Raw genomic sequence first — 14518 nt, forward strand, 5'->3', positions numbered from 1 at the left:
TGTTTTTTCTGAGACAAAGCAAAACATAAAGTTAGCCTTTTATGGTTTTTTTCCAAGATGAATAGCCAAATGTTCCTTTTATTTGTTTCATTTGAAGCCCAAGACCCCAAAACTGTTCACACTTAACGTTATGCACACAATGAATAGTTTAAAACTACGTGACAAATGTGTCAATACCATTGACAAAATGACTATATTAAGTGTTGAACAGTGATGGTGAGGTGCAGGGGTGCTATTCAGCAGGTTCTAACAGGTTCTAGAGAACAGGTAGCGGAAGTTTTTAGTAGTTCAGAGAACTGGCAAATGCCACCTCTGGCTGGCCCCAGAGTGGGGTGGGAATGGGGATTTTGCAGTATCCTTCCCCTGGAGTGGGGTTGGAATGGAGATATTGCAGTATCCTTCCCCTGGAGTGGGGAGGGAATGGGGATTTTGCAGTATCCTTCCCCTGCCACGCCCACCAAACCACGCCTACCAAGCCACACCACACCCACCAAGCCACGCCCACAGAACCGGTAGTAAAAAAAAATTGAACTCCACCACTGGTGAGGGGATAGAATTTGGCAAAATTCTGGAAATGAATTTATTTAAATAACACTTTCAAATTCAGTTTCACAAGATAACAAAAATTACATTGGAAAGGCAGGAAAAAAAACAATCAATTGAGTGAAAAATAATTATATACAATAGCTGATACCCACTGAATCGTAAATGGAAAAATCTCACAATTGTGATATTGCTTATATAAATTACTTAAAGCTATTGTTTTGGGTCAACTTTGGTCTGAAAGTTAGTTAGCTTACCTAGTCTTTGGAAGCCGAATTGTCCAAAACCTTTGCCATGGACAAATCCTTGGTACACAAATGTTCCACTTGAAGCTTCTGGGGTGACCTGTATTTGGAGCAGGAAATGAAAAGAGACTGCAAAATCCAAATGTAAAGTGGGAAAAAAAATCAGCGATAGGAATAGGGTGATTGTAGTTTTAAGGACGATTTGTCCAGAAATGATCAGATTTATTTAAAATTATGCTATAATTTGATAAAAGCATATGCTTGGTTTCACGGCAAAAATCCATTGCTGGGGAACAGAATAAATTACCACAAACCATGATGATAATGAAGGAAGTGCCTTGACCAGAACAATAAAACCCATAAATATTGGTAGCTTAGAGATATGGAATGACTTATCCAATTTTAGATGCTCAACTGTATAACCATATATGGAATTTTTTTAAAAAAAATAGAAACCAGAAAGTCAAACCTAGTCTGATCCTTCATGCTAGTAATTGTTCAAAATATGGCTCAAATGTTGTGGTACAAACTTTCTAAAAAGAAATAGAATAGAATTCTTTATTAGCCAAGTGTGATTAGATACAGGATATTTATCTTGGTGCATATGCTCTCAGTGTACATAAAAGAAAAGATACGTTCGTCAAGAATCATAAGATACAACACTTAATGATAGTCATAGGAAAAAAGTCAATATAAATTGTAAGGATACAAGCAACAAAGTTACAGTCATACAGTCATAAGTGGGAGGAGATAAGTGATAGGAATGATGAGAAGATTAATAGAAATGCAGACAGTGAATAGTTTGACAGTGTTGAGGGAATTATTTGTTTAGCAAAGTGATGGTGTTTGGGAAAAAACTGTTCTTGTGTCTAGTTGTTCTGGTGTGCAGGGCTCTATAGCGTCGTTTTGAGGGTAGGAGTTGAAACAGTTTATGTCCAGGATGTGAGGGGTCTGTAAATACTTTCACTTCTGATGGAACGTATGACAGGACAAGCTATGTATAGGATCTTGGAACCAAATTATCTGTAGCCCTCAACTTATAACCATTCATTTAGTGACTATTCAAATTTACAACAACACTGAAAAAAGGAACTTACAACCAAACCTTGCACCATCATAGTATCCCCATGGTCACATACGATCGAAATTTGGGCACTTGGCCTTTTTTTTTTACAATGGTTACAGCATCTTGGGGTCATGTGATCACCATATTGTGACCTTCCCAACCAACTTCTGATCAGCAAAATCAATGGGGGACGCCACAATTGCTTAATGACCAAGTGATTCACTTAATAGCTGTCACAAAAAAACAAAGGCATAAAAGTGGGCCTGTCTCATTTAACAACTACCTTGCTTAGCCATGAAAATTCTGGCCCCAACTATGGTTGTAAGTTGAGGACTACCTGTAGCTGGGATAGTTTTGTGGGGATACATTTAGTAGAGCTGTCTAGAGCAGAGGTCAGCAACCCGTGGCTCTGGAACCACCTGTGGCTCTTTCAGCCCTCTGCTGCAGCTCCATCTCTCAAAATATGTGTCACAACCGCCAATGTGCGACACCCACCGGCACATGATTTATTGAGGTTTTCGACCCCAGTAGGCCAACCATGGATAAATCCAAAAAAAGTTTCAGAAGAAAACAGAACATTTAATTCAACTACATATGCTAGTTTTGTGGCCGCTAAGGAAATAGTCAGGCACGGGAAGGGTTTTGTGGCTCCCAGTGTTTTCTTTTCTGTGGGAAACGGGTCCAAATGGCTCTTTGAGTGCTTAAGGTTGTCGACCCCTGGTCTAGACAAAGATAGGGAATCCTGGGATCAGTCTTCCCGGAGGAATTCCTGTGGTGTTTGTCTGAAGCATCTTCTGGCTTTCTTGGGTCAATTTTGATCAAAACATGCTTGAAGATTGGGGTTTATTTTGGCCTTAGACTGTTATAATGTAAAAATGTCTAGAGGGATGTTCCTAGGTGCTGGGTCAGTACATATATCCCATCACAAAATCTGTAGGAGTAAGAAGATAGGTTTCTGCATGCCTAGAACCCTGGCGCTAGTTCAACACTTTAACCAAACTTTCCGTTTCCTGAAGTCTGCTAAAGAGAAAACATTTGTTTTTGTACATCTGTTCATTCAAGCTCTTCCCATCCAAAATCTTCACTTGAAAGGCTGAGGGGCAAAAGGTCTGGTCAAATAAGAATGTAAACAACAAAGAACTGAAGGAAGTAACCCAGTGGTGGGATTCAAATAATTTAACAACCGGTCCTCTGCCCTAATGATTTCTTCCAACAACCAGTTCACCAAACTCTTCAGAAAGTTAACAACCGGCTCTCCTGAAGTGGTGCGAACTGGCTGAATCCCACCACTGGAAGTAACCCAACTGCATCATCTTAGAAAAAAAATAAATTGCCCTGTTTCATATAATGAATTTTTCAAACTGTTTTCTGGCTTTTAAACATTTTTAAAATATTTAACATTTGGTTTGAAATTGTAATTTTTCCTGTTAGGCATTTAAATTTGTGGTGTCCCACTATGAGGTTGTTTCATAAATGAAAAGTGTGCCTAAATGTCTCTAATTAGAATCATTAGTCAAATAGTCTTTTCTTTTTTTTTTATTAACCATTTAAAAAGAGAGAATGAAGAGACAGACAGAGAGAGAGAGAGAAAGAGAAAGAGGGAGAGAAGGATTGATTTTTCTTCAGTTTCTCTGATACATAAGATGACAGTTTGTGAACCTTCCTTGTGCCCTCAAAATGTTTTAGAATGAGAACTTCATGAATTCCTACAAGCTGGGAAGTCTGAGAGTCACAGACCCAACATACCCCAAGGCCATCAGGTTGGGGGATATTAATCTTAGATTTTGCTGCTCCTAACCATCGTTGCAAAAGCTCTTGCGTTCCCCCAATGTTGTGTTCCCAATTCCTCTGCACGTCTGTCATTGAAATGTTTCAGGCAAAGACTTACGTGTCCATCCAATGCCCACTTATCATTCTTGAATTTGTTCATGAAGATCTCCAGTGGCCCTGTAATTTGGTGTACCTGGAGGAGAAGATGGACATCTTCTCTTTTGTAAATACCTGGAAAGAGAAGATAAGAAAGCCGGGCAGTCAAGGTTGATTGTTTTTCTTGTAACGCAAGCAGGGTGAGGAAGCCCCCGAGAGAACTGGGGGGAGGGGGGAGGTTTCATTGCAATTTGAGAAGACAAGATCTCAGTGTTCTTGAATGCTCTGTGAAGTTAGAGCAGGGTTGCATTCGACTCTGGAAAAATCATATTGGAAGCTTATCTGTATTGCATGCATTTAGTTGTTTCCAAAGCCTGCAGGTAGCATTAAATTATTCAGGAAAATGAAAATGCAGGAAAGATAGCTAAGGCCTTCAAAGAGTTGTCTCCAATTGGGAACATGGGTAAAAGTGCAGATTAAAAACATGCATGCACACACACACAAATAAGTGGATGAGGTCCAAAATTCAGAGATTCTAACCATCCAGACAGGGATAGTGAAAACCAGGAAGCTGAGAGGTCTACTAGTCCAACCCCCTGCTCAAGAAGAAGTCTTATACCATCCCAGTCAAATGGATGTCCACTCTATTTTTGAAAACCTCCAGTGATGGAGCATCCCACAAGCCTAGGAGGCAAGCTACTCCATTAATTAATTGTTCTCACTATCAGGAAATTTCTCCTTCCTTCTAGGTCGTATCTCTCTTTGGCAATTATCTCTTCCACCCATTCCTTTGTATTCTGCCCACTAGCACTCTAGAGAGTAACTCAATTCCCTCTTCTTTGTGACAGCCTCTCAAGTACTGGAAGAGACCTATCATGTCCCCCCTTATCCTTCTCTTCAGTAGGCCAGACATACCTGATTTCCTCAACTGTTCATCCTACAATTTAGCCTCCAGTTCCTTTAACTTCTCTGCACACTTTCCTGGGTCTCAACATCTTTTCTCTATCATTGTTTTTGGGTCATTTGGGTTTCGTATACTGTCAAAACTCAGTTGTGAGCCACAGTTTGTGTTATATATAATCCATCACAGTAAACTATACCATAGCTTATTTGTTTGGTTACGCTACTATGTTAGGCTTAGTATGTGGTGTTAATATGAATGCAGAATACAGAATTTCAGCTGGAGAATGATTACTCCCGGGGTCTTTAATCATTGATTTCCTTTGCACATTAGACAGATGTTTCAGCTTGATTATCCAGGCAGATGAGGGTGAAGAGAGTAAAAAAAAATAAACAACCAACCCATTATATTGGCAGTATTAATATGTGGTGAAGATAAGGTTGGATGGACATCATTTTCCTTTCTATGTTGTTTAATGGGGCGAACATCTCTCTTCTCCCACCAGGAATGGAGAAAGGCCCCAATTAGCTGCCTTACCAGAGACTTGGAGCTCCACACCGCTGTGGTCTATTAGGGTGGCATTCACTTTACTGGTGACTGGATCAAAGCTGGTGACCGAAAGCATGGCTGGCTGCTTTTTGCCCATGTATTCATAAGAGCCTTTCCAGAAGGAATTTTTCGCAAAGACATCAGCAGGAACTAAAAACAACCCAATGCAGAACAAGACAAGGGGAAGATTTTAGAACAAGTGCAGAAGCCAAACAGGCCCTCCGTGGTTTTGAATAGTGTTTCTCCGCCTTAGCAACCTTAAGAGGAATGGACTTCAATTCCCAGAATTCCCCAGAATCATTATTTGTTCAATACGTTTTAAAATCAAGCTTTGTTACTTCAAAACAAGTAACCGCCGTGCTCTTAAAACCTTCTTTTTCCAGCAAGCCGGGCTGGCTTAACATAATGTTTTTTAAAAATATTTTTAACTGGTTTGTCATTTTAAATTGGGGCCAAATTAATATATCCTTTTAATTGTTTTTAATGTTTGTATTGTATGTTTTTAGCTGGCTGTTCACCTCCCTGAGTCCCTCGGGAGAAGGTGCGGTATATAAATTCGAAATAAAATAAAAAATAAAATAAATAAAAAAAACAATCAAAAGGGAGCCTGAGTGGCGCAGCAGACTAATGCTACCGTTAAAGGTAGTATTTAGCTTCCAGTTGCCTGTAATTACTGCAAGTTCAATTCTCACCAGGCTCAAGGTTGACTCAGCCTTCCATCCTTTCTAAGGTAGGTAAAATGAGGACCCGGTTTCTGGGGGCAATAAGCTGACTTTGTATAAAAATATACAAAAGTATGAAGGCTATTGCTTAACGCATTGTAAGCCGCCCTGAGTCTCCGGAGAAGGGCGGCATATAAATCAAAATAAAATAAAATTAAAAAAAAGAAATGCCATTAAGAGTCTCATCCATTTAAAATACCGAAAATCCATTTTAAAAAAATGAATAATTTGAGTTTTTCATCTTTTATAAGAAAATTGACAAGTGTGTCCATCTATTTACAGACCCAAGTAATTTGCTCTGCTGTTTCATTTTTAATATATTTTTATTGATTTGATAGTTAGGAAAAAGAGATACCTGAGACTTTTGGAAGATGCTGATCCTTTGCAGCACCCATAGGTCGCCTGCTGGGCCGGACATCCGCTTAAAAGGACAATCAAAGCAAGAATTCATATAAGGTGACACAAACATCATTAACAGAACATTAATATTCTATGAATATAAAGAAAGATCTTATGTGATCCCTCGCTCTCTTCAACTTGGTTCTGAGTTAACCCACTTTCTGTTTTCTGGAAGAATAGATGGAACCATGAATTAATTTGCAAAATAAGCTAATCAAACTTAGAATGTTGTGTGAATGCTACCACTACCTTTGGAACTGCCTCCCCCCCCAATTTTAAATTATTTTGTAGCCCTTTGTTATTTTTATAAATAACTCAAGGCAGTGAGCATACCTTCCACCTCCCATGTTGAATATATCTGAAACCCGGCCAGCTTTCATGCCTAAAGTGAGACTAGTACTCAGAGTCTCCTGGTTTCTATCTTGATGCCTTAACCACTAGATCAGGGGTCAGCAACCTGCAGCTCTGGAGCCGCATGTGGCTCTTTCACTCCTCTACTGAGGTTCCCTGTCACTCAAAATATGCGTCACAACTGCTAATGTGCGACACCCATCGGCACAGGATTTATTGAGCTTTTCAACCCCCAGTAGGCCAACCATGGATAAATCCAAGAAAAGAAAAGTTTCAGAAGAAAACAGAAGGCTTAATTCAACTACATAGGCTAGTTTTGTGGCCGCTCAAGAAATAGTCAGGCACGGGGAGGGTTCTGTGGCTCCCGGTGTTTTCTTTTCTGTGGGAAACGGGTCCAAATGGCTCTTTTGAGTATTTAAGGTTGCAGACCCCTGCACTAGATCAAACTTCCTAATATTTAATATTTTTAATTTAACATAATTAAGCATGTTAGAAAAACAGAAAAAAAATGCTACCAGGTGGATTTGTTTGCTTCTCTAGCCTAGGAAGACTCTCTTCCTATTAGGTCTATAATTATGGATGATATGAGAGGTTAGACAAAAGGGGTCTCCCCACTTTTTGTTTCACTATTTGAACTGGCAAAAGTGGTCAGCGAAAAACTTCATAATGTGTAAACAAAAAACACACACAAAAAAAACTTGTTTACTCCAGCTGCAAGGTATGTTGGGGACAATCTGATATAAAGGATTAACACTGATAGAGGAAGATTTATGTTATATGAACATTGTTGAGATCCTCCAGAGTGAGAAGGCAACTCTATCCCTGAGCAGCAGAAGTTAAAAAAGAATCACATAGAATTCTAATGTTCTGGCTACCAAGGTGGAAAATGGTGACCCAAAATCGGCTTTTGGGTCTGATCTAATAAGGCAGTTTTTAATCCTCTATGTCTGGGGAACAGGGGACAGAAATAGAATGATTTGTCCCTGAAACACATGGCTGAAATGCAACAGATGAATTTCAAGTGGAAAGAATAAGATGTTTTGTAGACATAGAGCTGTCTTTCCGTTGGCAGCTTTGCTTACCCAGGCAAATGGGCGGCTTCCCTGTCCAGCTGCCATCAGCCTTACAAGTCCGATGCTCTGATCCTCCAGTGAGATAAAAGCCACTCTGGCACGAATAGATCAAGGTGTATCCCAGCGAAGGCAGGTCCAGAGCACCCACATTGGCATGGGCTGGGGTATCTGGTTCCTTGCAGTTGTGTGCTACAAAGACATGGAGGAAAGCATCTCATAACTGTCTGGTTTGGCTCTGCAACCCAACAACACAGACACAGACTTCAGAGGATAATTAGAACTGCAGAAATAACAATTGCTACCAACCTGCCTTCCATTGAGGACCTGTATACTGCACAAGTCAAAAAGAGGGCTGTGAAAATATCTACAGAACCCTCACATCCTGGACATAAATTGTTTCAACTCCTACCCTCAAAACGATGCTATAGAGCACTGCACACCAGAACAACTAGACACAAGGACAGTTTTCCCCTGAATGCCATCACTCTGCTAAACAAATAATTCCCTCAACACTGTCAAACTATTTACTAAGTTTCCTGATTGCTTCTTTGTACCCTATGACTATCATTAAGTGTTGTACCTTATGATTCTTGATGAATGTATCTTTTATTTTATGTACACTGAGAGCGTATGCACCAAGACAAATTCTTTGTGTGTCCTACACTTGGCCAATAAAAAATTCTATTCTATTCTATTCTATTCTATTCTATTCTATTCTATTCTATTCTATTCTATTCTATTCTATTCTATTCTATTCTATTCTATTCTATTCTATACTATACTATACTATACTATACTATACTATACTATACTATACTATACTATACTATACTATACTATACTATACTATTCATGGACCCACCATTACCAGGCCTAAGAAAGGGCAGAAGTTAGCTTTCCCAACCTGGTATCCTCCAGATCTGTTTGGACTACATCCCCCCAGAACTCCCGGGAGATTGCCGATATTATCTGGAAATGACAGGTATTTCACCTGAAGAGCACCAGATTGGGAAAGGCTGCTGGTTGGGTGAAGACTGAAGCCTGTCTATAGCCAAGTGCTGTCCTGACTCAGAAGGAGGCATCTTCTGAAACAATGCCTTCTGACGCTTCATTCATCCTTGCTTTCTGGGATTCGTCTGTGAAGGCTGGTTTGCATTTTCTCATTCCCACATTATCTATCCAGGCAGCAAAAAATGAAGATCTGCCATCTAAGTATACAGTGGTGGCCAAAATTGTGGAAACCTTTTGGGAAAAGTGTATTTTCTAAAACTAGCTAATAACACCAGCTTTTTTTTTGGGGGGGGAGCAGTACCATAAAATTATATATCAATGGAAAGTTAATTTAATCAAGAATGTAATGCAATAACTTTTATGAAGGATTTGCTGTTAGAATAGCAGTTACAGTATAAAGAAGAAAAGTGAAACACGTAGAAAAAACAAGATATACAAAAATTATCACCCTGTCAGTTAATACTTAGTTGGGTAACCTTTAGCATGAATTATGGCCTTAGAACGTCTTCCCATGGAGTGAACCAAGTCTTTTAGTTCTGCAGCTGTTATAATGTGAAACCAAGATTGAATGATTGCTTCTATCAACTGGGTTTTGTTGCTGGGTCACTTCTGACTAGCAAGTTTCTTTAGTCGGCTTCTTAGATTTTCAATTGGGTTAGGTTCTGGGCTATTCCCAGGCCATTCCACATTCCAGCAGTGGAATATGATTATCTTGAAACTCCAAAAAAAAAAAAAAACCTGGTGCTATTAGCCATCAAACCTCAAAAATACACTTTCCCCAAACAATTTTGGCCACTACTGTATACTGCAAACCTGGATTCTTAGCACGGAGCAGTGCTCAACCGCAGCCACTTGAAAATGTATGGCCTACAACTCCCAGAATACCCCAGACAGACTGAGGGATTATGGGAGTTGAAGTTCACACATGTTCAAGTGGCTGAGGTTGAAATTCAATGGCATCAACTGTTCTGCCAACATCGAGGAAGCAAAGACTTACGGATGCAGTTTGGTTGAATTCCACTCCATGTCAGATTTGGAAGGCAGGTTCTGGTGGTGGACCCTTGCAGCAGATATCCTTTATGACACTTGAAGTAGATGACACTTCCAACCTATTGCAATGAGAAACAATGCAAATTTAGCATGTTGTGTGAATATAGCATGAGTGAATATAGCCATTCATCTAGTTAAAGCAACTGATCTAGTTAAAGATGGGTAATTCAACCTCACATATTACCCTACAGACCTGTCCTTGAAAAAGTGACCAAGCCAGATCTGAACTTGATTTAGCTTACAGTGGCCTTTTGCTCTTGAGTGACTCAAACTTGAAAGATAAGTTTGTGGTTTCAGACAAAAAACTAGTGGAACATGTAACAAAATGTTGCCGTGTGGAATAATTTGGGCTCATGATTCTAGTCACACAATGAGTTTCTCACACATAACATATTTTGAACAGTTCTTTTTCAAGATGTGATCAAATCTCATGAAATTCCAGTGGCCTCTCAAAGAGGTTAACATATTTCATAAACTCACAAATGTTTGGCCATTTTAATTTTCAATTTGGGGAAAGGAAGGAGGAATCCCCATCGTGTGAGACTAGGCAGTGGTGCCAACAACATGAAAAGATTATCAATCTTTTTCATAAAGCTACTGTCCTCTCGTATGCAGATGGGGAGTTCTCCTGTGTCCATATCAACTTTGTGTGAGTTGGTCATGGGCCATCAAGTCAGTGTTGACTCTTTAGTGGCCATACAGGTAGTCCTTGATTTACGAGTGGTTGCTAAGCAAAATAATTCAAAATTATGATGGACTCCAAAAAAAGTTATTTACGATCCAGATTCAAAGTTCCTATATCTGGGTCCATCACCCATGCCTCATGACCACAATTTTGTTGCTCAGCAATCGGCCCAAATTTACGGCCATTTGCAGCATCTCACATGATTTCAATTGATGATGCTTTTGAAGGAAATGGATGTTTCCTTCTTGTTTCTGGCAACAACTTTCCTATAGCAAACAATGGGTCCACTTAATAATGATCACTTATGCAACCACTTAATGACCACCGTAAAAAAGGTCACAAAATTGGGTCTGGTCATATAATGACCCATTTTATGGCTGCTCTGATTTACAATTCAAATTGTGGGTTCAATCACAGTTGTAAGTCGAGGACTCCCTGCATAGATTTCCTCCAGCTTGAGATACCTTGTTATTTACTAAGGGAGGCAAGTCTATTTGATTCTGTCTCCATTAGAAGCACAAGCATCATCAAGGACCACCTCTGAATCTAATCAAAGGTCCCTCCGGCAAAATCCTCCTATTGTCTCCCTCACAAAACAGCTTAATCAAGAGATAACAACTCTCCAAAGAGAGATCATCACTGTCTGTGTTTTGCATAAAAGGAGAATGAATATATTCAGCCCCTGGATTAAGGATGACAAATTAGCAGTTTCGGCTATATTATATAGATAAAGAAGATTGTTCAGGGTGAAGGAGAGAAGAAAAGAAAGGAGGGAAGGAGGGAGGGAGGGGAGATGATCATATATTACCTGATAACCTTGGGAATTGTTTTGAATTCCAAAAAGGGGCACACCTGGATCCATGCAGGTTGTAACACTTGCATCTGAAAAGAAGAACAAACAAATGTAAGTGCTTAATTCATTTGTGTGTGTGTGTGTGTGTGTGTGTGTGTGTGTGAGAGAGAGAGAGAGAGAGAGAGAGAGAGAGAGAGAGAGAGAGAGAGAGAGAGAGAGAGAGAGAGAGAGCTCTGCCTCAGTGAGACACTTCATGGCACAAAGGTAAAGACACTTCATGTAGACTCCAGCTCTTCTGAAGTCTTCTTCTTGTTCTAGGGCAGTGATGGTGAACCTATGGCACACGTGCTGGAAGTGGCACACAGAGGCATCTCTCCGGGCACGCCAGCCATCGCTCATTGGCTGGCCCAGTTTTGCGCTGAAAACTGGAAGAGCAGCTTCTGGTTTCTGAGGCACGCATGCGCGTCAGTTAGCTGATCTTAGTGCACGCATGCACGCCAGAAACTGGAGGACCAGGTGACTGGCATGCATGCACATACTGGAAACTGGAAGCTCAGGTTTCCGGCATGCGTATGCGCGCCAGGGAGCTGCTCTTCCAGTTTCCAGCATTCCCCCGCGTGTGCGTACTCCCAGAGTCATGTAAGTGCAAAATTACATGCAGAGGCATTTTTATTATTTTGTTCCCCAATAAAGTCCCATCTTGTTACCGATGCAGCTTGGCTGGGTCCCACTCCATGATCCATCAGCCTGGCAGAACCTCCGAGCTGATCCCACCAGCACTAATGGGGGCAGACAGGAATAAGAGACAGAGGAGCGGTAAGTAAAACCTCGATCTTCACGTCGCCCGTCTGCTGGGATTCCTGGATCGCCACAAAAGACAGCTGCAAAAAGAATGGTCGAAGGACCTCAGTGAGAGACATTTCATTGGGATAAGATCTCTAACCACACCAACCTCTTGTAACATCCTATGTCTGGTGCATGCAGCCAGTGAGTCAAGAACCCTAACTCTTTTGGACCAGTAGGGAAATATAACATATTGAATACATTTTGGGTGTGCAGATGAAGAAGTAAGACGAAGACCTGAACCATGACCTCTAAACTCCTGAACTCAAGTAAAGTTCCTGAATGTGCTGGAATATTATGAGGCCCATCCTGAGAAGCAACTAACGCTGATATTTGTGGACACACAAAAAGCGTTCGATAATCTAAATTGGAAGTTCCTCATAAATTATCTTAAATCAGCACTAATATTTTTAGATGGGAACCAGGACGTAACTAGCCACAAAAACGAACTACTGCCAATCTCCATTTTATTCTTATTATTTCACCAAAAACAGAAAATTACTGGTCAGCATTTATTATACAATGGTAAACAGGTTGCTTGTATCCTACTTCAGTGGGCAGATCCTGGTGGTCTCTCCCCAGTCCTGCTTAAATAATCATGGGGAAATTTTCCTTTACAAGGAAAATGATAACTATGAATTGTCACAATAGGGAGGGGGTGGATAATCACAAAATTCCAATATTTTTATATCTCAATTTGCTTTTGTCTTTTTCTCAGCTCAGTGGATAGATTCCACCGGTACATAAAGAAAATGAAGAACTATTGTTGTGATGTTCTAAGAATACCTATGACGTTTATACAGAATCCAAGGTCAGTTTTGGAAATAAAGGTGAGTCTGGAATTCACACTTTGTTGTTAGTTGTGAAGTCATGTCCGATGCATCGTGACCCCATGGACAATGTTCCTCCAGGCCTTCCTGTCCTCTACCATCCTCTGGAGTCCATTTAAGCTCACACCAACTGCTTCAGTGACTCCATCCAGCCACCTCGTTCTCTGTCATCCCTTTCTTCTTTTGCACTCAATCTTCCCCAGCATTAGGCTCTTCTCCAGGGAGTCCTTCCTTCTCATTAGGTGGCCAAAGTATTTGAGTTTCATCTTCAGGATCTGGCCTTCTAAAGAGCAGTCAGGGTTGATCTCCTCTAGGACTGACCGGTTGGATCGCCTTGCAGTCCAAGGGACTCGCAGGAGTCTTCTCCAGCACCAGAGTTCAAAGGCCTCAATTCTTAGGCGCAAAGCCTTTCTTTTGGTCCAACTTTCACAGCCCTACATTGCAGTATGTTGCAGTAAGTTAACACTTACATTGTGTTTAAAATTCGAATAATAAAAGTTTGAAAAGTAAAAATGGACCCTGACTGGTACCTAGAAAAATATCCATGGCACTCTGACACCTACATGTGTTATGTTGGGGACTCTCAGTTTAGAGCAGGAGTTTCCAACCTTGGCAACTTTAAGCCTCGTGGACTTCAACTCCTGGGAGTTGAAGTCTTCCAGGCTTAAAGTTGCCAAGGTTGGAGACCTTTGGTTTAGAGGACATTTGTAACCTGGCTAGCGGAAGAGAGTGGCCAGCTTCTCTCTGCACGCTGTGTTTCATTGTCAGTGAATGTTTAATCTATTTCCACCTTCCTATTCTCTCCTGGCAGACCAGCTGACGAGAGAACAGAAGGCTAGCTTCAATTTCCTTGCTTGCTTTTGCTTGAATTCAAAAACAGATCTTCCGTTGTGTAAAGGCAAAGCACCATGTGGCCCTATATTGAATAGGAAAGCCTGTTTCTTCTGCAGCAGGTGGAACAAGAAATGCCAGACAAAAGCTCATGTTTTTCCAAATGTCTGGGTGGGGGGAAAAAAAGCACCTTAGCACACCAGCACTGACACAAAAATTCCATACAATTGCAGGCTAGCTTCCCTTCTCATAAAACTCTGAACTGATCCCTTTCCTTTAGTGCCACACCTTTGCTTTCGGACTTCTCTTCCAAAGAGGTTTTTTTTTTTTAATTAAAAGTTTTTTATTTTTTAAACAAACAAACATCTAATACATCAGTCATTCCTTCCATGTGACATCTCGGTGTTGTCTCCAATCGTTCTTCCTTTTGTTATTTCTTCTGCCTTCATTCTCATCCAATCAATTACAACAATTCATCACTAACAAAATATTCTGATTATAACATTTTTATACATAATAATTAATTTACTTATTTATATCTCTTTTCTAACCAATAGTAGAATTGATTCAATATCTTAAAGTATTCTGAATCTTCTCTTTAATCATCAAAGTCAATCTATTTATTTCTGCACAATCTACGTTGTTTTTAATTACTTCTCCTTTCAAAGGTATTTTCTCTGCTTTCCAATGTTGTGCATAAATAATCCTTGCAGCTGTTATTACATGTATAATCAAATAAATATGTTCTTTGCTAATTTTT

General features: G+C 40.2%; 1 protein-coding gene across 1 annotated transcript; it reads right to left on the reverse strand.

The window, feature by feature from the left end:
* Positions 1-800: 800 nt before the first annotated feature.
* Positions 801-12135, reverse strand: LOC139327039 (CUB and sushi domain-containing protein 2-like; the record flags this gene model as incomplete). The annotated part of the gene is made up of 8 exons (XM_070956719.1): positions 801-888; positions 3743-3855; positions 5159-5320; positions 6248-6313; positions 7725-7904; positions 9724-9835; positions 11270-11343; positions 11962-12135. Coding segments are annotated over 8 exons (969 nt in total), but the record flags the coding sequence as incomplete, so codon positions are not given.
* Positions 12136-14518: the final 2383 nt, after the last annotated feature.

This window comes from Pituophis catenifer, unplaced genomic scaffold (assembly GCF_029215685.1).
Source record: "Pituophis catenifer annectens isolate HBS135680 unplaced genomic scaffold, rPitCat1.0.hap2 SCAF_601, whole genome shotgun sequence".
Taxonomy (NCBI): domain Eukaryota; kingdom Metazoa; phylum Chordata; class Lepidosauria; order Squamata; family Colubridae; genus Pituophis; species Pituophis catenifer.